This window comes from Dryobates pubescens, chromosome 20 (assembly GCF_014839835.1).
Source record: "Dryobates pubescens isolate bDryPub1 chromosome 20, bDryPub1.pri, whole genome shotgun sequence".
In the NCBI taxonomy this organism is placed as follows: domain Eukaryota; kingdom Metazoa; phylum Chordata; class Aves; order Piciformes; family Picidae; genus Dryobates; species Dryobates pubescens.
Window position 1 is genome coordinate 13,628,543 of NC_071631.1, and position 27,465 is coordinate 13,656,007.

The window sequence follows — 27,465 nt, forward strand, 5'->3', positions numbered from 1 at the left end:
CACAGCAAGCAGTGGCTGGCCTGCAGAGTGGGGCTCCATGGGATCATTTCTGCAGTAGCCAGGAGCTGATGGGTTGCAGGTGGGTTGGATTGCAGTGGCACTGGGGACGTGGCAATTGGAAACACATTGTCCCAGCAGCCCCTGAGCTGTCCCCAGCTGGTCCTAGTGACCCACAACAGTAAGTCTGCTTGTGCTGGTGACCCCATGACCATGCCTCACACTCTGGGGAGCGCTGGGGCAGAAGAGGTGGAGACACTACGCTCTCCATCATTTTGTGTCCCCCAGCTGGCACTTGCTCACCCATGCTGGTGACAGGGGATGCAAGGGTAGCAGAGTGGGGGCTGCTCCCCTGACATCCCTGTCCTTCAGTGCAAGGGGTCATAGCTGGCCAGCTCTTGGCATTTGCTGTGGCTCTTGGCTGTTTGTGGCCTCTCAAACATGGAGAAGCTACCTGAGCCTTTTCCTCTGCCTGTGTGGAGTCAGGGCTGTGTATCCCTAATTGGATAAATGTGATTTCCCCCTAACTGGCTACAGATGTCTCCTTGGCACAGGGGCAAGGTGCTCTCCATTCCCAGCATGGAGAGTGTCTGCCATGGGTGCTCAACGGTGGCTCTGCCCTCCTCAGTGGGTGCTCAGGCACCCATGGGTGGGAGATGTTTAGTTCCAGCCCCACACTGGCAGCCATGGCCATAGGTGGGTACCAGGGGAGGGTTGTGGAGTGCTGCCAGTCCTGTAGCATGCACGTGTGTTTGTGCACACCTATGTGGGTGCCTGCACAGGTGTATCTGCACGTGTGTGGGGTAAATGTGTGTGTGCTGCTCTATGCTTAGGGCTGTGGGTGTCAGGGATGGCTCTGGGTGGGGGCTGTGGAAGCTTTCAGGGGATGCACAGGGGCCTTACTGCACATTCCTAGAAGCATGTGGAATCCCCACAGTTCACAGGGGTTCCCCTCCCCTGCGGCCTTTCTGTCCTGTGCCTAGGTGCTGCATCAAATGTCCAGGTACCATGTCCTGTGCCAGAGTACTGCATTCCATGTGGGGGTATCATTTCACATGTCCATGTGCCACGTCCCCCATTCAGGTACTGCATCCTGTGTCCAAGTGCCACATCCCATATCTGGGCACCACATCCTGGTGTTGGAGGTCACAACTGGGGTTTCCCCATACTAGGGCAGCAGCAGCCCTGAGGGGACCTCTTATCCCACCTTGGAGACTGTACAGAGACATGGGCACAGCCTCCGCACAGGAAGCAGAGAAACGCAAGTGGTGTGACTCCTGTCAGGCCCTGAGCCTGCTGCGGCACCTGGAGGGAATTAGGCAGCATGTTCACCTCCTTGCAAACCTTTTGTAGAGCAAATTCCTGTGGTTACCCATTGCGATTGCTGCAAATTATACAAGCGCTGCGTGTTTGGTTCCAATGGCAGCGTGCCGCCGGCGTGTGCTGCTCCAACCTGCCACAGTGCCTGGCCGTCCTGAGCCCTCCACATATTTCTTTTTACTTTCTTTTTCTTTGTTGTTTTCTTCTACCTTTCTTTCTCTTTTTCTTTTTCTTTGTTGTTTTCTTCTACCTTTCTTTCTCTTTTTCTTTTTATCTTTTTTTTCTTTTTCTTTTTCTTTTTTTCTTTCCCTTCTCCTGCTCCAGGGATGGGGAGCAGGCAGGCAGGGATGGGGGGAAATGCCTGCAGCAGGAAGGGAGCCCCTGGCTGCTGGGTGTATGGTTTCTGTGGCCATATGGATGTCCAGTGAAGGTTGGCACCTGTGGCCGATAGTACGGAGCTCAGGGTGCAGCTGGTTATCTTCACACCATGAGACCTGAAAAGAGGAACCTTGGTGTGTTTGGACTCCCCACCAGAAAGATGCTGTTGGAGGCAGGCACATCCATGGCCATGCTGGAGCTAGGAACCACTCCAGCAAGGATGGGGAACAGCCCTGCTGTATGCGTTGCCTGTGCACAGCTGGATGAATGTCCAGATGTACAACCAGGGCTCTGCACACCTGAGTGGGGGCCTTCGGGGTGATGGGCTCCCGGTGTGGGATCAAATAGCTTATGGCCCGCCACGGGCAGCTCATTGTCCAGAATGCTCTCGCTCAGGTGCCATCATTGCTGTGCTGCTAAAGCCTGGAGAGGTTTGGTGCAGCCAGACAAACCCTGATGGAGAGCCTGGGACATTTGCGTGGAAAGCTTTAAGCAAGACAGTGCAATGGAGCTGCTGCTCCCGTGCATTTACATGCATGCATGCGTTTGTACCTGCAGGCACGGGCACACGTGTGTATGCGCGTACAGGCAGGTTCACGCGCCATATGCCTGAGCACAAGCGTATGTGTCTGTGCATCGGTACACGTGTGCGCCCCGCCTGCCCCGCTGTGTGCCCGTCTCTCTGGGGTGCCCCCGGCACGGTTTCATACCCGCCCCAGCTCTCCCCGGCGCAGCGGGGACGGTCCTCCAAGGCGGCAGGAGCGTATGCGGCCGCCGCCGCGCCGCGCCGCTCCGGTGGCTGCCCTGCCCCTCGCTCTCCCGGAAGCGCCAGCGGAGCAGCGGAACCCGGAAGTGCCGCTGTGGCCGGTGCCGGGGCTGGCGGCGGGGGCGGGTCCGGTCCTGCTATGGCCGGTACGGGCGGCTGAGGACTTAAGAGAGGGTGCGGGCGGCGGTGGCGGCTGCGAGGCGGGTCCCACTCCCCGGTCCCGTCCTGCGCCTCTGTCCTGTCCTGCTCCTCGCTGCGGGCTATGGCGGCGGCGGCGGCAGCAGCAGCGGGCTCCAACTGGGGCCTGATCATGAACGTGGTGAACAGCATCGTGGGGGTGAGCGTGCTCACCGTGCCCTTCTGCTTCAGACAGGTGAGCGTCCTGCCGAAGCCTTGGACCGGCCTCCCCGGGATGGGGTTCTTTCCCCGGAGCGGCGATGCTGGCCCCTTGTAGCTGTATCCGGTGGAGGCTGGAGGGGCCGGGTACTCGCGGGTGTCACCAAGGCGAGCAAGCGGGTAATGGGGCCCTGCCGGTGTCCCCGTGGAGCTGGGACCGGTGAGAATCGGTAACTGAGTCAGGGGAGGTGTTGTGGTTTGCCCCGTGCGGGTGGAAGGCTGGAGCTGGGAGTGATGGGCAGGACTCCTGTGGCTTGCAGTCCCTGGGAGCTCCTTGGTGCAGGGTCTGCATGGCTGGAAAGGGCAATCAGAGGCGCCTGGTCCGAATTTGGAAGGTGTTTAAGTGTTTTGTGGTGATTGGTCAGCAAAGGAAGCACTAAAGCCTGAGATGAGAAGTCTCTTGTAGCAAACTCTGTTGTGAGATGTCCAGGTAACCATTTAGAATTGAATCATAGAATTGTCAGGGTTGGAAGTGACCTCAAGACTCATCTAGTTCCAACCCCCCCAGGCATGGGTATCCTTTCTGCCATCGTTGTGAGTAAAAGACCGGGGAGGGGAAAGAATTTACTCACGTGATAAATGTGGGTTGTCTTGGAGGTGTTTGCAAACCATCTGCTGAGCCCGAGCTGTGCTTCTGCTTGCCCCTCTCCAGAAGCTGCTGCCATCCCCATGGCCACATTGACATTAAAGGCATCAGGGAAAAGGGAAAATTAAAATCTGGCATCACTAGTGCCTGTTTAAAGTCGCCTGCTTAAAAAGTGTCCAGCATTTGATATCTCCTGCTGCAAATGTTTGAGCTAGTGAGGACAATATGGGTGATGAGTTCATACTATCAAATAGTTCTTATCTAATAAATTTGCAACAGAGATTGTTTGCACCTTGGGGTTAGGAGTGAGAGCTGCAGAGAGCCCTGGAGGGGGACTGAGGAGAGTTGTGGAAGAAGTTCTCCTTAAATGGCTTCCAGTTCACTCTTTAGTGCTCAAATTGGTGCACCTGAAAGTTGTGGGAAATGGGCGGCTGCTCTGTGTTGTCCTTGGGCTGCAGAGAGAGTAAAAATGAGCTTGTGCGTCATGTTCCTCCAGGCTGCTCTGAAGTTGAGGCAACTTGAGAGGTGAAAGCACAGCTGGAGGTGTGTGAGGGAGCCAAAAGGTGATCAGGGCTGTGTGGGGTGACTGACTGTCCACCTCACACTGGTCTTTTCCCCTCTCTTCTCCTGTTTCAGTGTGGCATCATCCTGGGAGCTCTGCTGCTGATTTTCTGTTCTTGGATGACTCATCAATCCTGCATGTTCCTGGTGAAATCGGCCAATCTCAGCAAGCGCAGGACCTACCCTGGCCTTGGTGAGAAGTTTCAGCTCTAGGGCTTGGGTTTTTGTTGGTGGTGTGGTTTTTTGGTTTGGTTTTTTTTTTTTTCCCCCCTTTTCACTGCAATTTTACTCTTGACCTCCTAATTTACAACTTTCATACTGGTATTGTTGGAACAGCTCATGGTTTCTTGGTGTAGTTTTCAATTTGTGCTGTTTTCCTCTGTCAGTCTCTCCCCCGTGTCCTCGGGGGATTGTGAGGGTTTAATTTTGCTCTTGACAGTGAAGTTAATAAGCACAGAATTGTTTTGACTCTGCAGGGCAGGGGAGGGGATGCCGCACTGACTGATCAAAACCCAAGTTTTCGGGAGCTGGCCTAGTGGGTGTCTGGTGTAAATTATCGGTCTGGGCAGGAAAGCCGCGAGCTTCCCCACCCAGTGTGCTGCCGAGGACATTGGGTTCTGCCAGCGGAGAGCCTGGCATGAAGCTTGGGCTGCTTGGATCCGAGCTGCCTGTGCCTCTGTGGCAGGGCAGAGAGGAAACAGCGCACAAGGCTTCAAGTGGCCAAGAGAATAAAAACATCTGCAAGATTCATGTGTGGTTTGTGACAGAGTCTTGCCAGCCCCCGTCCTCAGAGCTTGTTGTCTCTACACCGGTGCCTGGGTTGGCCTCTCCTTGTGACCTCTGCTGATTCTGACCCGCTTAGGGGACAGGAGGAGGTGGTCAGGATCTAGACCTCTCAGTTGACATGGGGACAATTGGAAAAGTTTTCTTTTACTCATTTCTCCTTATTTCTCTGAGGGAGGAGAACGTTGGCTGGCATTGCCCTTGGTAAAAGAGCTCAAGAACCCCTCAGCTCACTTGCTGACCGTGTTGTTGACAGATGGTTCTCCTCCATCCTCCGCATGCCTGAGGTGCTGCTACCGGGCTGCACATCTTGGCTTCTGCCAAGTTGTATCTGCTAGAAATCAAAACAATCCAGAAGTTCTTTGGTCTCAGAGATGCTGGAGGGAGGGGGGAGCCCTCAGGTAGTGTCTGACTTGTCCCTGGGGCTCTCAGCTCAGCTGCCTAGGTTGCCTCTCCCTGCCCCCTCACAAAACGTCTTTGTGTGCTGCTTCCTCGGAGTACAGAGAGTCCTCTCCACCTTGGAGCGTCTCCCGGGAAGGAGGGATCCTTGACACTCTCTGAAGCCAAGGGGCTCGAATACACAGAGGACCAGTAATGCCTCTGAACTTCCTGGCACGCACATGCTGGTGCTGAAAGAAATGCCTCTGCCCTGGGAGAGGTGCCACCGGGAGGGACAGCCCGGAGAGGAAAAGCAGCACTCCTACAACGCATCCTAATAGCTTGAGGTTGAGCAGCTCCACACAGACAGCCTTTGTCACTGTGGGCTTGTGCCCTGGTACATCTGCGAGAGATCCTGGCAGCCCTGGTGGCTGATTCTGTGGGAGGCTTTGGCAGTGCTGAAAGATGTAAGAAAGTTTTGCAAATTAACTTCAGTCAGCCAGTCCCTTCCGGAGGAACACTGGGAGCAATGGTTACAGATGCAAAAGAGGCGGGGTGGTAACAGGATGATATTGAGCCCAGACATCTTCACCTGGCAGTGCTCTAGCCCTGAAGGGCTTGGATGTTAAAAATATTTTGCCCTTTACCTCTGTTCTCCTGTGCTGAGTGGAAGGCAAGGGCCTTGAGCAGGTGAGGATGAGAAGCAAGATGCGGCTTCAGGCAGATGTTATCCAAGAGATGAGTTAATGTCTCCCCTCAGAGCTGCTGAAAGCGGTCTGGGTCTTTGCGGATGACCTGTGCTGGGTACTGATCCCATCGGCAGCATGCTGCAGCCCTTGGCACTGCTCCCTGTAGAGAAAAGTGCCAGAGCACAGGTTCTAGGAACCACACAAAGTGGTTTCTCTAATGACTGAGCAGATCCAGCCCTGCCCAGCTTGTGAGGCACCAAGAGATCCCCTTCCAAAGGTGTTCGACTGTACAGTTTATTTTACAGGCATTGTCTCCTTCCTCCTTGGGAAGATAAAGGATCTAATTTTTCCAGTGTCTTCAGATGGGGACATCTGGAATAATGTTTGAAGACTTGTTCTTATCCCTTCCAAACAGCCAAGGAGACCTATGGTTCCTTAGCATCTCCAGCAGCTGTAGGGACTATCTGGAGGCACCTTCCTCTGTGTGATGTGAAAAAGGAGCTCACAGCAGCTGTCCTTCTGGACTTGGCTCACCGGTGGCCCATTCTCCAGGAGGGATGTGTTCTTCTCTCATAGCCCTGACCTTTTGACTGTGTGACTGGTCCTCCCAAGGGCTGTCACTCTTTACATAGAATCGCAGTGTCATTTTGGTTGGAAAAGACCTTTAAGATCATTTAGTCCAACCGTTAACCCAGCGCTGCCAGGCCACCACTAAACCACATCCCTCAGCATCACATCTGCACAGCTTTTCAATCCCTCTGGGGATGGGGACTCCACCACTGCCCTGGGCAGCCTCTTCCAGGGCTTGACAGCCCTTTTGGGGAAGAAATTGTTCCTCATGTCCAACCTAAACCTCCCCTGGTACAACTCAAGGTCATTTGCTCTTATCCAGTGGTTTGTTAGTGGGGACAACAGACTGACCCTCAGGGATCGCTTTTCTCCTTGTGGTGGTCAGCTCCCAAATGAGGTGAGAGCTGGAGGCCAAAGCTGTGTGGCCACTCGCCGGTCCACCCGCTCTGTCACCGAGCCGTTGGCTATTCTTGGTGCTACCACACATAGCAGCTATGGTTTATTTTTCTGCTGTGGCTCTCCTGCCATGCTTTTTCTTTTCTCATTCTGTGGGAGAACATAATGTTTCCTTAATTTTTAGCTCAAGCAGAGCCCAAAGAAATCAGAGTTTGTAAGTTAATATTTAACATAGCGGAAGATGCTTCCAGAAGCGAGTAAAGTTCTGTTTTCTGGCAGTGTGCTGTACCTTGAGAGAAGACAAAGGGAGTCCAGGGGGGTGGGTTTTTTTATGTTGCTCCTCTGCAGTTAAAGACAGGGAATTGGGCTATGTGGTCTGTGCTTGGAACTGGAGGTCTCAATTCCCATTCTGCCCAGTAAGATCTAAAAATACAAGCGGAGTTTTCTTGGCATTTTCTTTTCAAGGAAAAAAACAGTGGTTTAAGGACTACTGATCATTTTCTGCTACAACCCGAGTATGGGAAGGGATGGGGATGGGGGGGGGGGAGGGGGAGGGCAAGGCTGTGTGGGGGGGGTGGGGAGCAAGGGGGAAAAACAAACCTCTTGGCAGCAGCCCTTTGGTGTGGGCTGTGAGTACTGGGTATTCTGGGGATGGGATTGAACATTCTGGGCACCATCTCAACTCTCCCATCCAGCAACGTCAGGCGGCTCAGTTCTAGTGGGAAGATAAAAATAAAAATTGTGAGTTTGATTGAAATTTTGCACTGCAGTTAACTTCTCTTTTTTTTTTTTGCCACACAGCCTCTCTCTTACACAGGCATATTTTTCTCTGCCGCGCTGACTTTTCTTTTAATGGTTGCCATGTGTGATTGCTACTTCACACCACTTCTTTTTTTTTTTTATATGTATATATATAAATAGAAAGAAAGGGGTAAAAAAAAAAACAACCCAAAATCAAAAACCAAAGGAAAAGAACCTGCTTTCTATCTTTCCCCTCATCTTTGTTTCTGTTTTATGTGGGGTTGTTTTTTTTCAGTTTGCGGAGGGCATGTCTGGAGAAAAAAAAAAAAGTGGGAGGGCAGGCAGATAAAACAGCCCCAAAACACAGCACCAGTGGGATCCTGCTGCACTGCCCTTTGTCACTGTTATTTAATTTCAAACTGCTGCCTGTGCCATGTTCTGGACCTTTCTTTGACTAACTGGAACTTTTTTGGTTGTTGTGTGTGTTTGTTTGTTTGTTTTCTTCTTCTGTCAGCATTTCATGCCTATGGAAAAGCAGGAAAAATGTTGGTGGAAACAAGGTAATCTGCTGCTTGTTTAAAGCTTGAGTGGTTTGCTTTTCTTTTAATGAAATATCTGGCTCTATGGCCTTGCTGCATGCTCTTGTTCCTTACCCTCCCACCTTCTCTGCTCCCAGAAGTCTTCCTTGCCGCCCAGAACTGGAACAAGAGCCCAAGTGAGATTCCCCGAGTGTAGCTCACAGGTGCTGCCTTCAGCATATTCCACCCCCCCCCTCACTCCTTGTTCCTGAGACAGGAGTGTTTTCCAGACAGCAGGAGCACAGAAGTCAGGCACTGAACTCCTCTCCTGCTCTGCTGCGTGTGCTGTGAAATCACGGGCATATCGCTTGTGGCCCTTTTCCAGAGGTGAAATCCCTGCCAAGATTGCTGTGAGTCGGTGGGAGGGAGAGCTCTCATCACCTCAGATCCACCCTTTAGCTGCTCTGGTCCTGCCTGCTCCTTCCTCTGTGAGACACCAGGCACTGGGAGATGCCTCATAGGGGAAATCCTGTCTCCATTTCAGACTGTGCTTCCTCAGATGAAGGAGGAAGCTCCTCCGCAGGTCTTGTTCAAGCAGTCGTGGTGGGCGAGGGGACATCACTGCAGCTTTGTCCAGAAGAGATTCTTTGGTGGAGGCAGTCTTGAGCCCAGGCCAGTTTCCCTCTTCCCAGCTGCAAACTGCTGCACAGCACTAAAAATACACAGAATATTTCTCAGATGTTACTTGTCCGTGCAAGCAATTGCTGTAATTGCCACGGGGATGTTGTGTAGTTGCAGCTGGGAGGGAAAGTGGTCCATGCAGTCACGAATGGGAGGAGAAGCAGTTCACAGGACAATCTTTTCATTAAAGTGTGGTCCATTTTTTGTGGAAAGAAGTTTGAGGGATGATTTGGTATTGAGACTTTCATGGTAGGCCCTTGCTGAGGGGCATGAGGCTGAGAGAACCTCTTGCTGATAATTTTAAATGATTTTTTTGCAAGAAATAAAGGAGTTGTGGCCATCTCCAGGGTTAGTTTTTTCCTGTGGCTTCCAAGAGCTGTTAAACCCATGCATGGGCTGTTACCAGAGCTCCCCCTCCAGCCAAGCTGTTAGGTGTGGATGGAGATTCTCTGGTTTTTATTTGGCTGGGGTTGAATGCAGAGCTGGTGGCCTGCCCTTTGCAAATTTGAGGATGGAAGCCTGGTCCTCGCCTCCAGCACCAGCGGTGGAGCACAGCCTGCTCCTGTGGCTGTAAGAGTGAGCTCACAGCTCCCCATATCCCTGTAGACAAAAAATTTACTTGCCAGGTGTATTTTCAGCAAAATTTGGGGCTTGTCTCCACCACGACTTGCCAGAAGGTTGTGTTAGCAGGTGGGTGTGCAGGCCTGGCACGCCTGAAGCCAGGCAGGCTGAGGCTGCTCTACCTCTGACTCTTGACTCTTGACTGCACAAGGTTTTGAGTCACTTTAAATGTACCTTTTGGATGTTTCTGGTTAGCTCTTCTGGGTGCTCCTTGATAAAGAGGGGTGCAGCAGGATCCTAACCAACCTTCAGCTGCTGCATGCAGAGTGTATAGCCCTTGAGACTGTCGGTGGTGAGCCTTTGTCTTAATCCCTCACCAGCAGCTGCAGTGTCTGTAGCATGTGTCTTGCTTCACGCTGGGCAGACAGTGGTGGTGTCACTGCTCAGTGTTCTCACTGCTCCCATGTCATCAGTGAGGGCTCTGTCACCATCTCTAAGGCAGCCTCAGAGTTAGGGAAGCCTCATCCTCTCTCCAGGGCTCTGCAGTGCACAGATCCACTGGGAATGTAGCTGCTGACCCACCCCTGCCCAGGAGCAGGAGCTGTGTTCCAGGGTTCCTGCTCCAGCCTCCTAACCTGCGTGCATTCTGTTGTTTTTGCAGCATGATTGGGCTGATGCTGGGAACTTGCATTGCTTTCTATGTGGTTATTGGTGATTTGGGGTCCAACTTCTTTGCTCGGCTGCTCGGATTTCAGGTAAATGAATCCTCACTGGATCACATCTACAATGCAGACAATAGCTCCAAGTGTGCCTAAGGCACAGCAAAGAGCATCCTGCCTTAGCAGCATGCTCAGCAGCCCACGAGGCATCATGGGGTCATCCCATGGTGAGCTTTAACGGCACGCCTTGCACACAGAGCATTTGGCTCTCTGAAGTCCTAGAAGCTCAGACATATGGTGAACAATCAGCTGTGTAAAACCTTCAATAAGGCACTTCCAACAAAGGAATTCTTTTTAACTTGGTCTCTATTAATTCTGGAGCAGATTCCTGATGCTTCCTGTCTTAATTCCTGCCCCAACGGGTAGTGACAGACGGTTCCTCTGTCTGGAGCTCTCAGCCCCTTGCAGCCTTCTGGTTCAAGAGAGTTTTGTTCTGCCCCTTGCTGTTTTGGTGGCTGAAGTTACAGTGAACCTGCCTCCTCTTGAAGATAAAATAAGCTGTGTGAGGAGCTCAGCGTGGCTTTGGGATGTGTGGTGTTGAGATGTGCTCCTGGTGGACAGGAGGCTCTGGCTGTTGTTCTGGAGAGCCAGCACAAGGGCTGTGTGGGGAAGCAGGATGGACATGTGGTAGGATTTTTGGCGGGGCTGTTATCTGCTCTGCCTGATGCTGCTAAGCTCTGATTAAGGGACTGTGAAGTTAAAAAGATGTGTTGTGGCTGCAGCCAAATTAGGTATTAAATATTTCCAAGCATTTCAGAGTGTTCTGCTATAATAAATACCAGTGTGAAGGTTTGATTAGTTTTCTGGATTGGAATTTTCAAGACTTCAATCTCTTGTCTCCCAAGTAAGTTTAGTTTTTATGTAATTGCATGAAACTACCAAAATAGCTTGTGTTGGATTAGAATTTAAATACATTCCCCCACCTTACACCTCCCCACCACCCCCCAAAATAATTCCACTTCAGGCTGGACCTGTCACACAGTGTGTAGAGCAACAGTGGCACCCAGTGACTGTAGAAGCTAATCACAGACCCAGCCAAAGAAATGTCAAGTTTTCAGAATCAGATCTTTTAAATACCAACAGAAGCAGAAATGCAGACTTGAGATTGATCCTGGCTATGCATTGGTCTCACTCTGGAAGAAGTAAGCATATGGGGGGGTTGCTGGCTTGCTGGGATCTTCTGAGTGTCTTCCACGCTGCAGTTCTGTACTCGGATCCCTTTTCCAGGTGTCAGGCAGTTTCCGGATTGTCCTGCTCTTTGCTGTCTCCCTGTGCATTGTGCTTCCACTAAGCCTCCAGAGGAACATGATGGCCTCCATACAGTCCTTCAGTGCCATGGCTCTCATCTTCTACACAGTGTTCATGTTCGTGGTGAGTATCCATGCTGGGAATGCCATTTTCCTATGGCTTTAATGTAAATGTTCTTACTGGGGCAGTTTCCAGGTGCAAGCCTCAAGGTTAAAATGCTCTTCCTGGTAATTAGTGCTGGGCATAATGAGTGATCTGGGTGTCCATGCTCAGGTGGGTAGGTGCAGGCTGTAGGAACTGGCCAGGGGTCTGTGAAGCTGTTACAGAGCTGGGGACTGAGGTGGCACAAACAGTAATAAACCACTAATCAGGTGGTGGTTTATTCTCCTTGATGATGTCTTATAATTTAGAGCTATGAACTTGGAATCAAAGGATGGAAGATGTGGTGAATAGTGCCTGGAAGCAGAAGGGCTTTCAGCATGTGTTGGTGTTTTGCCTTGCAAACCTCAATGCCTCTAATCTGCAGGGGAAGCAGCTCTGGTTCAGAACTCCAGTGTGTACTTTGCCTGCTATTCTGCATCTGCTGGTTAATGCCTTTCAGGCTGCGAGTAGTTTTGTTTGTTAGACACCAGCGCTTGTATTTCTTCAGCATTGAAAGCTTCGTAATGTCTGCAGCCTAGGACATGGTGTTCTCAGATATTTCTAGAAAAGTTTTTCTTCCCTGAGGTGAATGGATTCTGGACCATTTATATTCAGGAGGCTAAGCTGAGCATTACCTAAAGCTGTTTGGCTTGGCTAAGCCCCGTTGTGTAGCACCATTTCCTGAGAGGTGGAGACTTGCACTTGCCTTTTAATGACTGCAAGTTTCACCTCACAGATGCTCATGTGGTTTGTTGGTAGAGCCCCAGCCCTGTCTCTCCCAAATTTCAGGACTGAAAGAGCTGAGATGAGAGGAAGAAGGAAGGAGGTGTGGAAATTCTTTCCACTTAACTTTTTTTAGTAGGTTGTGCTGGGTCATGCCTCTGAAGGAGGCTGGAAGCTGCTCATGAGTGCTTTACAGAACTGCCCTGTTCCAGGAGCTGTGCCTTTAAGAAAACCACAACATTTCATGAGAGTTGGCGGAGCTAAAACATAATCTCTGGGGATTAGAAAACCCTCATTCAGGCGATATTATAAACAGGCATTCAGACATATTTACCTTCTGTTTCCTCTGCAACCCAATGCCTGCCAGTTTCACTGTCAATGGCAAAAGGGCTCCCTGGCCTCCTCGGGGTGCCTCACTCCCTCCTGGTCTTCCTGAAGCTTATTCTTGTCTATGGTGAACTGGTGGTGTTGAGTGGCTCTGGAGCAGCAGTGTGCAGGTGGGAGCCTCTTATAGGGACCTTTTTCTCTCTTTGCTGAACAGGATTCTCCCAAGGCAAATGTTGCTTCCTGTTTGGGTTTAAAAAGGTGTTTAAAAGAATGCAAAAGAAATTGCTGGGAAGGATAATTCTCCCAGTTAAATGGAAATAGTTTCACCCTGGTGCAGGATGGCATGTCTGATGGTGTCAAACAAGGGGGGAATGTCATAGATCTTTTAAAGTACACCTTGGGGTCCTCAGTGGCAAGGGGCTCTTGGAGGTTGCTGGGAGCTTTAATCAAGTGTGTGGGTGGGGTGGGGAGCTGGGGAGTTTGACTAATGGCGGTCAGGTGGTGGTGGGCAGCATAAGCTGTTCCTTGCAGAGCTGCCACACACTGCCTTTTATCCCAGCACCGGCATCGCTGGAAGCCACAAAGCTGTTTTGGGTCGAATCTTAACCCTTTTGCTTTCTCTTGGCTGCAGATTGTGCTTTCGTCCTTCAAGCATGGCCTCTTCAGTGGGCAGTGGCTGCAGCGAGTGAGCTACACCCGCTGGGAGGGCATTTTTCGCTGCATCCCCATCTTTGGCATGTCTTTTGCCTGCCAGTCGTAAGTACCCACCACCCCTGCCTCTGGCAGTTGTGGTGCACAATGAGTTTCTGTGAGGGCAGAGGGTCAGGAGGATCTGCAAGGGATGGGTACCATCTGGTTTCCTATTTTATTTTAATCACAACACTTTGCAGCTCACTGAAGTACGGCGTCTGGTTCAGCTGTGACCCTTTTGTTACCTAGGTGGGGGGAGGGAGTTATATTTCACTTGGAAGTTACTGTACCTGAGCAACAGGAGATCCTTTGGGCCAAACAGATCCTCAGCAGAAGGCACGCTGCTTCTGGTACAGCTGCAGAAGTGATGAATTGCCCCTGTTTCTGGAAGGGAATGATTTAGTGCCAGGGAAGGCAGCGGGGGCTGCGTTGCCTCGTGGCCTCAGGGCCCCCCACAGAGCAGCATACACCGCCGGCTGCTCCCTGCCTCCCCAAGATTCGGTGAGAACGCTCAGAGGATCTCACAGTCGTTGACTTTGGAGGCTTGTCTGCATGTTTCCACTTACCTGCTTTCAGTGAGGGTTTCCCTTGGCGCGGGGAGGGACCAGACCAGGTCATTTTCTCGTGTCTAGCAGCGTTACCTTCTGCACCAAAATGGCAAGTGAGCAAATACGTGCCTGGCCAGAGCAGCAACTGGCTTGAAATAGAAGTGTAAATCCAAACGTGGACACGGAAAAGACCATCCTCATTTGGAAGGCTGGCAGAGCTGGGCTTTCCCCCCCTGTAGCTCTAGCAAATGGGTAGCATGCCAACAGCAAATGAATGCGACAGATAAAATTTGTTCAGACTGCTGTGTTTACACCCACCCGCAAGATCCAAATCATCATTTTCCACATATCGGCGCTCTTGGCAGCTCGGTTCCTACTCGAACACGCTCCAGTCTTACTGTTTAATGTCTCCATTACAACTGGCAAAGGGAATTGGAGTCTTTTACAGCTTTACCTTGTTAACACTTTAGAGTTTTTTAAATTCCAATTTTTTCCCCTTAGGGTAGCCACACAGTACCCAGCACAATTTTGCTGGGATTTGGAAACGCAGGGAAACTGTTTGGTCTGGACCAGCCTGTGTGTACCTAAATATAGGCTCCATTACAGCCCTTATGTGGCAAGCTGGACCTAAAAGCTACACTTTTTTTCTCAAGCATCAGGGCAATACACTGGCCTCTGCCCAGGCAGTCTTTATAAGCACTTTATTCTCAGCTGGATAGGTTGAATTTTGCTAACCTCTGAATTTGTAACCAATAAATAATTCTAGCGTAATGCAGAACTCAGTTTTTCCTTCAGTAAGGACAAATAAATACACTGTTATTCCAGCTTGAAAAACTTGACCCTGCTTTACTTGGGAGTTCAATACCCTTTGCTCTTCCAAAGCTGTCCTGTTACCGAAGTTGCAAAGTAGGTCACTCCTCTCCAGTGGTGCAGCCTGGAAATTTGCTGTGGAGCTGAGAGCCAGGAGTGTGAAGACTCTGGGATTACCTCTGCTGCAGCCACCTTGCATGATCTCAGTCAAAATCCTGGACTTTCTAATTAAAGAGGATTCAGCAGAGTTTTCCAGGAGAAAACTTCTCATTTCTAGAGGTGGCTGTTCTGGTGTAGATGGATGCAGAAATGCTAGATTCACAGGGATAGTAAGGGTTGAGATGTTGTTTGTTGCCTCTGCAAAGCGTCGGTTCCCTGTGGGTACTGTTCTCAGGGTGCCCATAGGAGGTGATGCCCACAGCAAGGAACAGACGCTCTGTGGTAGCTCTGCCCGTCTTTGAAGCAAGGCTGTTATCTCTGAGGCTGCCCTCAATGCTTGTGCTGACTTGCCTGCTCTTTGCTCAGGAGGAACCACCTGCTTGTGCCCTCTTTGAGGTGCAGTGTAACAGATAGAGCAAGGAAAGATCCCTGATCCTTTGCTAGCCTTCAATCCAGTCATTGTGCTTAAAAATAAACCCCAGGCGTGTCAGGACATGGCATGCCTCTTGTCCTCTTGCTCTGCCTTAAGAGGTGATGGTGGTCAGGAGTGTGTCATGGTGGATTGGGCAATGCTGTACTGGTCCTCCAAACCTGAACTGACCCATCAGGTGCCATTAGGTGATTGCAGGAGGCCTGGGTGTATCTGGGCTTTGGCACTTTGGTCTGTGTCACTGCTGCTGGTCCTGCAGTGACACAAACCTGGCTTGGCTGTGCCATCCTACACACTGCAGAGCCTCTCTGTCTCCCTCCTCTTTTCTTCCTTCTGGGCCTGGATGCTCAGCTAGGCCTTTGCCCTCATGAAGTCTGGGGTGTAGTCAGTTGATCAGGAGGAGCTCAGTGTGTTGAGGGCAGGGAGGAATCCAAAATGGAGATACTGAGGACGCTGATCTCCTCCTCGCTCTCTGCCAATACATGGCTGTCACGGTGCTGCGTTTGCAGACCCTGACAGGTTCCTGTGAGCCCATGTGCTCAGCTGCCTTTGTTCAGAACTGCCTGATGTTAAGGGATTAAGTGTTAGGGATTTTTCTGCTCGGCCTCAGCTCTGACACACTTTCTGCTAATGGCTTTCTGCCCACTGGAGCTGGGGATACCCCTTTCCCATCTAGCCGGGTGCTTCCACCCTGGCTTCTTCTGAGTTACTTCAGTAACAGGAAGCCAGGATGTAGCCACTTGAGTTAAAGTAACAAGAGGTTAATGAGTTGCTAAAATATTCACCTGATGTCAAAAAGTACATTCCACAAGCTTTCCAAGTCTGTAAATACCCCAAATCCCATGTAATTGGCTCTCCCAGCTTTCTATGAACCCAGCTCCAGCAGCAGTGCTGAAATATGACAGGCGCTGCATTTAGTTTTGTTTGTTTAACTTTTCTTTTTGACAGTGCTGATGCTCTAACCTTCTTCCTGCTTCTACTCTGTAAACACTGCGTTGCTTTAATTATCAGCACGGAGAGCTCCAAGAACAATAATCTCCAATGCTCTGCCTGGCCTGGTGCCACTGGTGTTTCACTGGAACAAACGGTCATTCATTTTGCAACACTTTTTGAACCAAAATGTTTACATCACACGTTCAGCTCCACGTGGTGGGGTGGGGAGAGCAGGAATATTTTTGCAACACTTAAAAGTTATGAGTGTTCTGAAATCTCTTGGCATTAGCAATCTAAATTGTGGAATAGCAGCGAGTGTTTATGCTCCGTAGGGGGAAGGTGTCAGGGATTCTTTGCTGCTGGGCTGAGGCAGAGAACGTGCTGGAGTTGGATTTTTATTATTTTTTTTTTCTCCCCTCTCTCTCTGCAGAAGGTTTCCTTAAATAATTTACCTTTTTCTACAGTCAGGTCTTGCCTACCTATGATAGCTTGGATGAGCCATCTGTTAAAATCATGAGCTCCATATTTGCTTCTTCCTTAAACGTGGTCACCACCTTTTATATCACGGTAAGAAACTTCCCCCTTCTCTTTCCTTGCCAGAAGCTGTGCTCTGAAGGGGCAGCAGGGATAATGATTTATCTTCAGCTGGGGCTGGTTTCTGCTTATCTGTATTTATTCTGAAAGATAATGACTTCATTTGCTGAAAGCAAAACGAGATGGGAGATGATGAACCAGGCAGTGCAGGAGGCATTTAGAGAGTTCAAATTTTCAGCATGGCACACTTCCTTGGGCAGGGGCAGAGTGGAGACCCAGCTCTTCCATGTGCCTGCCTTCCAGGGCTTAGCCTAGAGCTGGATATGCTGCCCAGAGGTTCGGAGAGCTTCTTTCAGCCTGTTGGAATTGGAAAGATGTGAAGGAAGTTATGCCTCATAAAGCACCAGTTAATAAAACCAAGTTAATAATTCCTGAGGAGAGCCTTGCCCTGTGAGCTAGGCTGTTGGAAGAGGCCAGTCCCTGTGCCTAGCAGCAAGCATAATGTGGCAGCTCTGTGCCACAAGCAGTGGCAACATCCCTTCGCTGCAAAGCCCTCTGTGGAAACCCCCTGGATTTGGTGAGAAACTTGCCTCTGCTGTTAGGAAGGTTTCACTGCTCATTAACTGCCTGCCTCAGCTTTTAGGGGGGCTGCAGCTGGGCCTGCTGGCAGGTTGCCTGTGGAGGTGGCCCCACACTCCCTCTTTGGCTGGCTGGTGCCAGTTCATGGGAGGTTGCTGCCCTCCACTCTTTTGTGAAGAGCAGATGTGAAAATGTGCTTTGTTGTCATCTGCCCCCTGCTGACCTCTGCTCCTGCTGCCTAGGTTGGCTTCTTTGGCTACGTGAGCTACACTGAAGCCATTGCTGGGAACGTCCTCATGAACTTCCCCTCCAACCTGGTAACGGAGATGATTCGAGTGGGATTCATGATGTCGGTAGCCGTGGGGTTTCCCATGATGATTCTCCCGTGCAGACAGGCTCTGAACACGCTTCTCTTTGAGCAGCAGGTAAGATCCTCTTGTGTGGCTGCCTTTGAAATGTGCTTTTGGAAAGGCTGCTGTGACTTTGGTTTCTGCTGCTGGCTGCACACCTGGGCTACAAATGTGCCTTGGTTCTGCTAGACTCTGGAAACACCTGGGTGTTTCTGACCGGTGGTAGGTACTGGGCTACCCAGAGGGACAAACCTGCAACTCGCAGTGAAATCATAAGCGCCTGGTGTGGTAATGGTGCAGCAAGAGGCTTGTGGCTCTGCTCTGCAGAAGGGTTAATCCCTCGTACTCTGAGGTTCTTGTCCTCTCTGCAGAAGAATTTCGTGGGCAGGGGTGCTGGAGTTGCCAGCCTGAAGCCAGCTATTGCTCTGCTGCTCCCCAAGTCCCATGGCTGCCACTTCCCTGCTCCGCTGGGGATTTCGGCTGTGGTGCAGAAGTGTTACACAGTTCAGACCGAGGCAGTTCTCCCCCCCTCGGAAAGAGAAAAATGTGCTTTTGGAAACAGAGGAGCCTCCTTATTTCCTGCTGCTCCAGCTGGCATCCTTTTGCTGGCCAACTCTGCATTTAGCTCAAGCTTCTGTTCCTGGCCTCAGAGCCTAGCCCAGCCTCTTTTCTTCTTGCTTCTGTGTGTGTCTGCTCATTTCTGCTCTTTTATCATTATTCTCATCCTTGCACCTCTGTTACGAGTCCCTTGAGCAGCCTTCTCCCCTGCGGGCTCAGCTGCCCCTTTCCTCCAGTGCTTGCCCTGGCTGTTGGTGCCGGGCTGGTGCAGAAGCGTGCGGTGGAACAGAGCCTTCTCCCACACGTTCACCTTTCCCAGGGTCAGATCTTCAGACAGTCTTTGTGACTATAGTTGGTCTGTCTGATTTAGACTGTAAGTCCCTTGTGGCAGTAGCGTGTTCTCCTCTGTGTATTGTACGGCACTAAGCATGCCGATGGTATTCAGTAAATAACAGTAAGAGATTGTGGGAATGTTCTGAGGCCTTTGTGTATCTGCATAAATAGAAACCTCTTAGGGCAGGAAATAAAACTTGAGCAATTTATAGCTCTAAATCCTGCCACTTCTGCCTGTGAGAAGCCCCCGGCTCTTTTCTCACGTCGAGAGGGCCTGAGGATGAGGGAAGACGATCGGAGAAAGCCAGCGGGTGCAGAGGAGTGAGCACTGGAAGCGCTCAGGAAGTCTCTGGTTCTCGCCTGGGCTTGGCTCCTTGCTCTTTGGGCTCTGAACATGTCGCCTTGCTTTCCTCTCCCATCTGTGCAGCCGGGAGAGCAGGGACCTGCTGGTTCTCCAGGGCCTGAGGATTTGCTGGGTCCTCCTGCTTGGAGGGTGGGGATGGGATGGGAAGTGGAGGGTACCTGGAAACTCTCCAGGATCAGCAGCTCCCCAGCAGCACCGATCCTCCTCTCTGCCACTAGTTGGTGTGTCTTCTATCAGGTCAGAGGAGCTGATTGTGGCATAAGGTGGCCCTGACGTTCCCCCTGGAGGTGTTGGGGGACACCAAGCCAGAACTCTGCCCCTGTGACCGCTCTGCCTCCTCAGCTGTGCTTCTTTCTCATGCTGTTGGCCTTGGGGCTGTTTGCCGAGGCTGGGTGGCTGCGGCGCTGGCACAGGGACTGGGATACAGCTGCACAGTTCACATGTGGGGCAGGATGGAAACAGCAGCTTTGGCACTGTGCCCTTCATCACTCTTGGTTTTAAGGTTCAAGTGCAGTTACATATTCAAACTGCTCAACCATATCTAGCTGCCCCCTGCCCAGCATTCACCTCTGTGAGACCATAGTATGGAGGTGATGAAGCTGCTGGAGCTTGCTGGGGAAATTACTTGGTAACTGTGGGGTTGTGATGCAGGAGCTAAACTCCTTCTCCCACTCCTGCCCTTTCTCTTCCAGCAAAAAGATGGCACCTTTGCTGCTGGGGGTTACATGCCCCCACTTCGGTTCAAAGCTCTGACGCTGGCTGTTGTGTTTGGAACCATGGTAGGAGGCATCATGATCCCAAATGGTGAGTGAGGCATTGGGGGCAAGGGCTATTTTCTGTGGTCTCTTTTATTTCCCTGGAGGTTCAGGCAGCCACCAAGAGCTGCTGCTCTCACAGCCCTGGAAGGGGCCTTTGCTGACTTCTCTTCTTCTTTGCCAGTGGAAACAGTCCTGGGCCTGACAGGTGCTACGATGGGAAGCCTCATTTGTTTTATCTGCCCAGCTCTTATTTACAAGAAGATCCACAAGAATGCGCTTTGTTCACAGGTCAGTGCTGATGCTGCTTGACATTCCCCTAAGCCCTCTGCAGAGCCTGGGAACATAGTTAATTTGGCTGCAGCAGAGAAATTGCTCAGCACCTCCCTCCAGCTTCCCACTCCAGTCCACCCAGTACAGGTGGGAGCTGTTCTGGTTGGCTGCTCTGAGCGGCATTGCTTACGGGTATGGAGACCGCAGCAGAGGAGGTGGTGTGGCCCAGTGCGTGGCCTGCCCCATGCTGGAACACCGGTTCTTTTTGTCCCTCCAGCAGCAAGTGAAGCATTCATTTGGTGCATAAAATGCTGCTTCCAGTCTGCCTTCAGGTTCTGTATCCACAGGATGGGGAAATCCAGGCAATCTATAAAACCTTAACAGGCCTTCCATCCCAACCTGCCTGGGCTGGGTAAAATAAACACCATTTCTCAGCGATGTGGTTCTTGCTGCTGACCCTCAGCTTTCTGGTTTCAACCAAAATAATAATAAAAAAAGGAACACACACATAGAGGTGTTGCTTCAGGAACTGATTTTTGAGAGATCAGGGTCGTTCAGAGGCTGTTAGTAGTTTAGCTTTTTCCCCCCTTGCTCCAATTTGAATTGGCCTCCTCAGGGACTAAAACAAAGTGGCTCTTTGCTGGGCTCAGTTTCGCTGCTGCAGCAAATAGTGGGCTTTTGTAGGGCTGAAATTAATGTGTTTTGTTTTTTCCTAACAATAACTTGATCCAGTGCCTTTTAGCAGGCTGTGCCCCAGCATGACCAGTCACGACAGTGCTGGGCTGGGAGGAAGTTTCTCGGCAAAGTGCGGAGTCAGCAGGGGGAGAACACCACATTTTTGTGGGTCCTACAGAGCTAATGGCTTTTGCTGTGTTTAATGACTTGTGGGTTTGCAAATGTACATGAAGTTTTTAAGTAGGGTGTATTTTCTTTTTCTCTGTGCATTCTCTGACACAAGGAAATAGTCCAACTTTGCGAGCTTTCACTCTGAATTCTGACACTTTGGTCCTAACTTCTTTGACTGAAACCCCAAGCAGGAGTCTGAATGCCAGCCTGAATTTTTTTTTTTTCCTTCAGGGAAACAAAGAGCACTTTCAAGAATTGCTTTCTATTCTGGCTGAGCCAGAATGTTTCTCTGCAGTGCCTCAAAACTGCACTTAGGATGTGCTGAGCTCTGAGACTGGCTGCCCAGAGGCGACTGTCAGCTGCCTGGGGTTGAACATTGGGGCCCTCACAATGCTTGACCTGAAACGCTGGTCACAAGCCGGTGAAGATGTTTGTCCCACAGAAATCCCCACAAAGGAATAAGGGCTTATCTAAAGCATCAGCCCCCAGGTTACCCTGGTGTTTCAAGGGGCTGGTAGCAAGCTGTCCAGCCTTCTCTTGAATGATCCATTGTCTGTCAGGTTTGCATACTTGCTTTGACCGATGCTCTGAAGCGCTGCAGTGAGGGCACACCTGCCTTCAGAACAGCACTAGGCTGCTGAGCACCTCCCCACCTCCACCACTGGAGCTGAATTTGGGGCCCACCCTCTCTTCATTCCTCCAGGTCTTCAGCAAAGACTCATTTATTCTTTCCCTGAAGCTCCTTCTTTGGTCTCCTCCTTCATTCCTGCTTTCCTTTGATCAGGCTCTCCACTCCATCAAAACATGCTCCTGTGAAAAGTGGCAGTCAAGGAGGAGAAGGAGCCAGCCCTGGGCATAACTGTCTCTCCCTGCTTTTCCCTGTCTAAACAATGTTCTCCTTCCCTCCATCATCCTTAGTTTTCTTCCAAAACAGCAGACCTTCTCAATGCCCGCTTTTCCTCTGCCTGAGTTATCTTGACTTTTGCAGTGCTGTTGAGAACTGGCTGCTTTTACTGTGCCACCTCAGACATCCAGCAAGGGCCTGTCTTGGGCATCTTATGGGGTTGGTGGGGTAGGAGGTTTGGATTTACTGATCTGGGAAGATGGTGCAAGCTGAGGTTGCAAATGGGGAAATTGCATGAGAAGTGGGGAAGATGGTTCCAAATGGAGGGCTATGGGCTGTCCCAGGTGTTTGCTGGCCAGTGAAGAGCACTGGTGACTTCTGCCAACTGAGTTGTTAATTATCACTGGCTGGGGCTGGAACAGCAGCTTGAACTTGGGTGGGTTCTATGAAGATGAGGACTGGAGTATCTCGTGTGAGGAAAGGCTGAGATCTGTGGCTGTTAAGCCTGGGGAAGAGAAGACTGAGAGGGGATCTTCTCAATGCTGATCAATAGCTAAAGGACAAAGGTCAAGAGGATGAGGCCAAACTCTTTCAATTGGTGCCCAGAGACAGGACAAGAGGCAACAAGGAGGTTCCACCTGAACATAAGGAGAAACTCCTTTGCTGCGAGGATGCTAGAGCCCTAGAGCAGGCTGCTCAGAGAGGTTGTGGAGTCTCCTTTACTGGAGAAATTCCAAACCTGCCTGGACATTGTTATCCTGGTCAGCCTGCTGTGGGTGACCCTGCTTGAGCAAGGGATGTTGGACTGGATGGTCTCCAGAAGACCCTTGCAACCCCCACCATACTGAGATTCTGGCATTCTGTTGCTTGGTTTTGAAAGGCTTGCCAGGCTGGAAAGACAATCAGGTAACAGAGCAGTGAAAAAGCTCAAGTCATGTGTGCAGCACTGCAAATGAACTGGGGAGACCATCCCCTTTCTTGTGGTTAAGCTTCAAGTGGGTTCCTGTAAAGGTTGCAGGTCTGTGTCCTGCTGCCCTCTGGGATCCTTGATAGGAGGCACAGAGTGAGGTTTGGCAGAGTGCTGCTGAAGGTCACGTTAAGGTCTGTAAACAGAGTGTTTGACTTCTAACAGGAAGGTGTTGGCTTCCCAGTGTTGACACAAGCCTGTCTGAGAGGCCCCTCCTAGGGAGGCCGGAGTTGCTGTTGTCCCAGTTGGGGAAGAGGAGCTGCGTAGAGCCTCCTTGAGGTCAGGAAATGACCCTTCGGTCTTGCTCCTGTGTGGATGGAAAAAGAGATTCCCCTCTGCCCTCCCACGTTAGCAGGGCAGCCAGCACCCCTCACCACAGGTGCTTTTGGTGGCTCTGGCCCTCCCAACACAGAGCCTCTGTCACAGCACAGCAGAGGAACCCAGCAGTGACCAGGGCTCTGCATTCCTTCACCATGACTCTGTCCTTCCAAGTGCTCCGTGTCCAAAACAGCCATGCTCTGGAGGATGTCGTCACCCTACACACATGCAGTATGTTTGCTTCCTGCTGATGGCTCAGGTGTGGTTGGAGGAGGTGGTCTGAGCTCAGGACGCTAATGTGCAAAGTTCAGGTTATCTTGTGGGAGGAAGCACGGCCGAGGGATAGCAGCCGGCAGAGGAAGTGGCAGCATAGACTTCCTCTCCTGGGTTCCTGTCTGTGCTGAGAGAGCTCCCCTCAGGAGTCTGGTCCTTGCCTTGCTGACCTGCCTGGTGGAAGAGGCTGCAGCCAGAGGGGTTTGTGTATCCTCTGGCTGTCTTTGTGTTGAGAGGTGCTTCTAGAGAGGGTCTCTGCTCTCAGCAGGTTCACGTTTCAGAGGTGTGGGGGAGATCATTCCTGTGGGACAAGACACTGGCTTGTAACTTCTCTGCAGTGTTGTCCCTTTCCTTGCTCCATGGTCTCAGGTGGTTGGACTAAATGACCTCTGAAGGTCCCTTCCAACCCAAACTGTTCTGTGATTCTCAGCTCTCCATCTGGACACGTTGTGGGTAGGTGGCTCTTCCGCCTGTGTTTGGTTCCTCATGCCACCAGGTCCTTGCACCCCAGATTCCTTCTCCCTCCATTGCCAGATCAGCCTTTATGGTCCCTTGAGTGATTTTCCATGTCAGAAGTATCCATGGAGTTAAGCTGAATTGTGGACCACTTTATTCTGGTCTGCAGTTGCTGCTGGGGTAGGTGAGGAGGACAGCAGGAAGCTGAAAGTGAGGGGCAGCTTCTGGTTCCTGGACAGCCCAGCCCATGGACTGTTTGTGTGTGCCCATAACTGCTGCTCTGGGAAGCTCACAGATGAACTCCAAACGTTAACCAGTCAAAGAGATTTGAATCTAACTCAGGCAAGCCTGTGACTCCCCACTAAGCTTTAAAAAACATTTTGTGTTTTTAGCCATTTCCTACAGTTGCCTTCTCTCTCCCACATTGCTCCTAGTTCCTGTGGCACCAGAATAGATCCTCTTTATGGAAACGTTCTTCCTCTCTGCTGTTGTTTCTGGAAGATGCCAGAACAACCTTCCAGGTTCCAAGTGCATTTCTGCTGGGGCTGTAGATTGTGTGAGGGGAGGAAGTGGCTGAGGTCCAAGCCGAGGGCAGCAGCGCAGGGACCTGCTGACTCCGCTCTTGGCCCGTGCCTGGTGGCAGGATATCTGCTCTTTGTGCACCCGCAAGGCAGGGAGCAGCCTTTACTTCTGTTTCCTTTGCAGTGTCTCGAAGGTCTGCCCTCTGCTCCCTGGCCATGCTGCTTGCCCCTTGTCCAGAGCTGCTTTGTGTCCTGCCAGCTGTTTTCCCTTCTGAAGGTGTCTGTCTGCAGGTCTGTGCTAGGAACAGGGTCTCCTGGCCCAAGGTTCTGACCACACTTGCCTGAGTTTTGGGGCTATCTCTTCTCAGCATGAGGAAGGAAAGAGTCAGCCTCTCCTCTCTCTCCTGGGGATGCCAATGGTTTAACTCCTCCTTTCAATTTCACTTCTCCCTTTTATTTTCAGTTTTCTTCCTCTGGCAGCCTCCAGTTGTAGAAGTGCTCCCCTGTGGCCTTTCCTGCTTTCCCTCCCACTGAGCAGTGTCCTTTAGTTGTGCTTTTTGTGACTTGTGATGTAAACGCCCCTGGGTGAGGATTTGGGGGGGAAGAGGCTGAGTCTCATGGGATGTTTTCCTCTCATGAGCTGATATCACAGCCCAAGCCAGCATCACCAGTACTCTGGGAATTGCACTGCTCTGAGAAGGGGCTGGGCAGCTTGTCTGGTTCCTGCTGGAGAGCAGCAAGATTATGCACCATAGCAGCAGGTTTCCTTTGTAGCTTGAGACTTTCATACAACTGCCTCCTGAAGCATGCAGAGTGAGTTGTTCTTGGTAGGCATGTGGTAGAAGACATGGTGGCCTCTGCCCCAGCAGCCAGCACACCTGTAGCAGGAGTGTGGACTGGCAAAAGTGGAGAAGCAGGTTCTGAGCATTGTGTGGGGTGCTTGTGAGGTGCAAAGAGAAGATGCAGTTTGCAGCATCGTCTTGGATCCCTTGCTTCTGGCTGTGGAGCTGCGGAATAAGCCAGATCCTGGAGTTTTGGAGAGTAGAATGTACTTAAACTCAAAAAAGACAGAGAGGAGGGAATTACTGCATCATAAATACCAATTTGCTGCAAGCCTTCAGCTTCCCAGCGCTGCAGAGGTGTTTTCTGGTTTGCATATGATGATTCCTGTTGCTTCCATGGTCCATTGTGAAAAGGAGTTTGTGGGGAGAGTCGGGTTTCTAGCAGAGGGTGCTGCTGCTTTCCCTGCTTCCTGCACCACAAACTCTTGCTGGTTTTCTCCTGCCCGTTGTTCACAGCATTGTTGATGCATTGACATGCAAAACAGGTTGCAAGGGAACCTCTTACTGTGACAATTGCAATGATTAACTAGGTAAAAAACAATATATTAGAGTTTACTTGGATCTCCCCAGCCAGCATTGCAGGCTGGCAGTCCACCGGCTCAGCTCTTTGAGCTGGTTCTGCTCCTGTCTGCAGGAGCAGGCAGGCATTTGGCAGCACTGGCACCCAGCACAGCAGGTATTCCTCTGCCCCTGGTGCTGCTGCTGCACATCATCTTGCTTCTCCTTCTTGAGTTGCCCTGTGAGATGCTGATGCTCTCAGAGATACTTTGGGCTTGTGCAGAGAGTTTTGTAATCCTTTTTTAGGGCTCATGTGGAATTAGATCCTTTTTGATCACTTCATCATGAGTTAACAAGCCGTAGAAATGTTCTTTTTTTGTGTGTGGTCACTTTTGAGCTAGGGAAACTCCCTCTGCAGGATCCATATTCTTTCTATTTTTTATTCTCTTTGGTTCCAGCCTCCTGGAAATCAGAGTTATTCCGGATCAGTCTCTTGAACACTGGCTGCCAGGCCTTGTCTGTAGGCACCTTATTCTTGCTTTCAAAAACAAGAATGTTTTAACACCCCCCTGGAAACCATTCTAGGCTGTAAACAGGTCAGGCACCTCTGGTTTTGTCTAGGCCTGATTCTATGGTGTTCTAGCTGCTGGAAATGAGTCTTTGCAGCTGGACTCACGTCTGCCACGTGCATTTTTCTGTCTTTATATCCTGTCCACTCGCTTTTGAGCCCTTCTGATCCAGGAGTCAACTTTTCAACAGCTTCCAGCCTCTCAAACTCATCGGTTTGCCTACACCCAAATACAAACCTCAGCCAAAAGGTACTGGTTTGGGGTTTTTTTTTCCTGTTAAATTTCTGTCCTCTGACTCTTGCTGACTTGTGTATAGTTGCACTGAGCTTTGAATGGTTTGGAGACACTGTTTGCATGAAGAATGCTCTACAGAGCAGTTCTGCTTGTTTTGCTGTGCTAACTGGAGCTCTGGCATGTTGTGCAGATGATCCTGTGGATTGGCTTGGGGATACTGGTGATCAGTACATACACCACCCTGTCTGCAGCAGAGGACACCCCTGTCAAGACTGATGTGGTGGACATGGAGCACCTGGACCGAGAGGAGAACAGAATAGACCCAGATTCTATCAAAATCCCAGGTATGTGTCTGCTTGAGTTGTGCTTCCTAGCACTTCTCCCAGCTCCACCTCTTGGGGGGCAGAATTTTTATTTTAAACTGTGGTGGAAACAGGGTTATTTCCAGACAGCTCTGGGCATCCTTGCAGCTTCTTGGAGACTTTTTCCCAGGGGAGGGGGGACTTTTTCCTAAGGAAGGGAACTTCACCCAAGAAAGGCTGTGCCTTTACCCTCTGGAAAAGCCTGGTACAGCCCTGGAGAGGTACTCTGTGGGAGTTCCTCTGTTAGGAAGGGAAAGGAAAGGTAGGATGTGGTGCCGAGGTCCCTTGTAAGGACGGAACACAATTCTTCTCGTTCAGGCTAATAAACACAGCTCTGTGAGCACAGCCCAGTGCTGACTCCATGCTGGCCACCTGTATGAGCGGTGTGAGTGGCCAAACAGGGCTGCTTTCACCATCTCTGCCAGCTCATTGTCCACCCTCCCAATAAGCAGCCATTCATTGCACTCCAAGGTATGTAAATTTATGGGCACTGACTCTTTCTTTTTGGGGGTGGGGTGGGTTGTGTGGGTATAAATTTGGATTGGGTTTTAGCTCTGACAAAGGCTGTGATTATGCCTCAGCTTTGTTTACTGGTTCCCGTTATTTATTATTTGTTTACTGTGGCTGTTGATGGAATTATGGCTGCTCCCTCCCGTCCCCAGCTGCAGGCTCGCCAGGCGAGGCCATCGCTAGCAGGTGTCGCCTGACCCCATGCTGCCCCTCATCTCTGCCTGTCTCCTGTTCCTTTCTTTTATTTTTCTTTGCTTCTGCTCCTGCCTTTTTTTTCTTTTAATTCTTTGGGGGCCTTGAAATATCCTCACAGAGACTGAGAACGGAAGGGAGAAAGGGGCTGTGTCTTCTGCAGATTATCCTCCCTGCTGGCCATGTTCCTGCAGAGCAGCTTTGAGCATCTCTGAGACACCGGTGCTGCCGTTGATAA

At 50.9% G+C, this 27,465-nt stretch overlaps 1 protein-coding gene across 1 annotated transcript in view; it reads left to right on the forward strand.

Annotated features, from left to right (window-relative positions):
* The first annotated feature begins 683 nt into the window (after nt 1-683).
* Nucleotides 684-27,465, forward strand: part of SLC38A10 (solute carrier family 38 member 10) — a 41,698-nt gene continuing 14,916 nt past the window's right edge. The window contains 15 exon segments of the mRNA XM_009897977.2: nt 684-693; nt 2,254-2,316; nt 2,415-2,569; nt 2,572-2,653; nt 2,656-2,834; nt 4,080-4,197; nt 8,076-8,121; nt 9,983-10,076; nt 11,268-11,411; nt 13,111-13,235; nt 16,514-16,616; nt 17,405-17,587; nt 19,460-19,571; nt 19,707-19,813; nt 26,354-26,507. Of these exon segments, the coding sequence (XP_009896279.2) occupies nt 684-693; nt 2,254-2,316; nt 2,415-2,569; nt 2,572-2,653; nt 2,656-2,834; nt 4,080-4,197; nt 8,076-8,121; nt 9,983-10,076; nt 11,268-11,411; nt 13,111-13,235; nt 16,514-16,616; nt 17,405-17,587; nt 19,460-19,571; nt 19,707-19,813; nt 26,354-26,507 (1,675 nt within the window).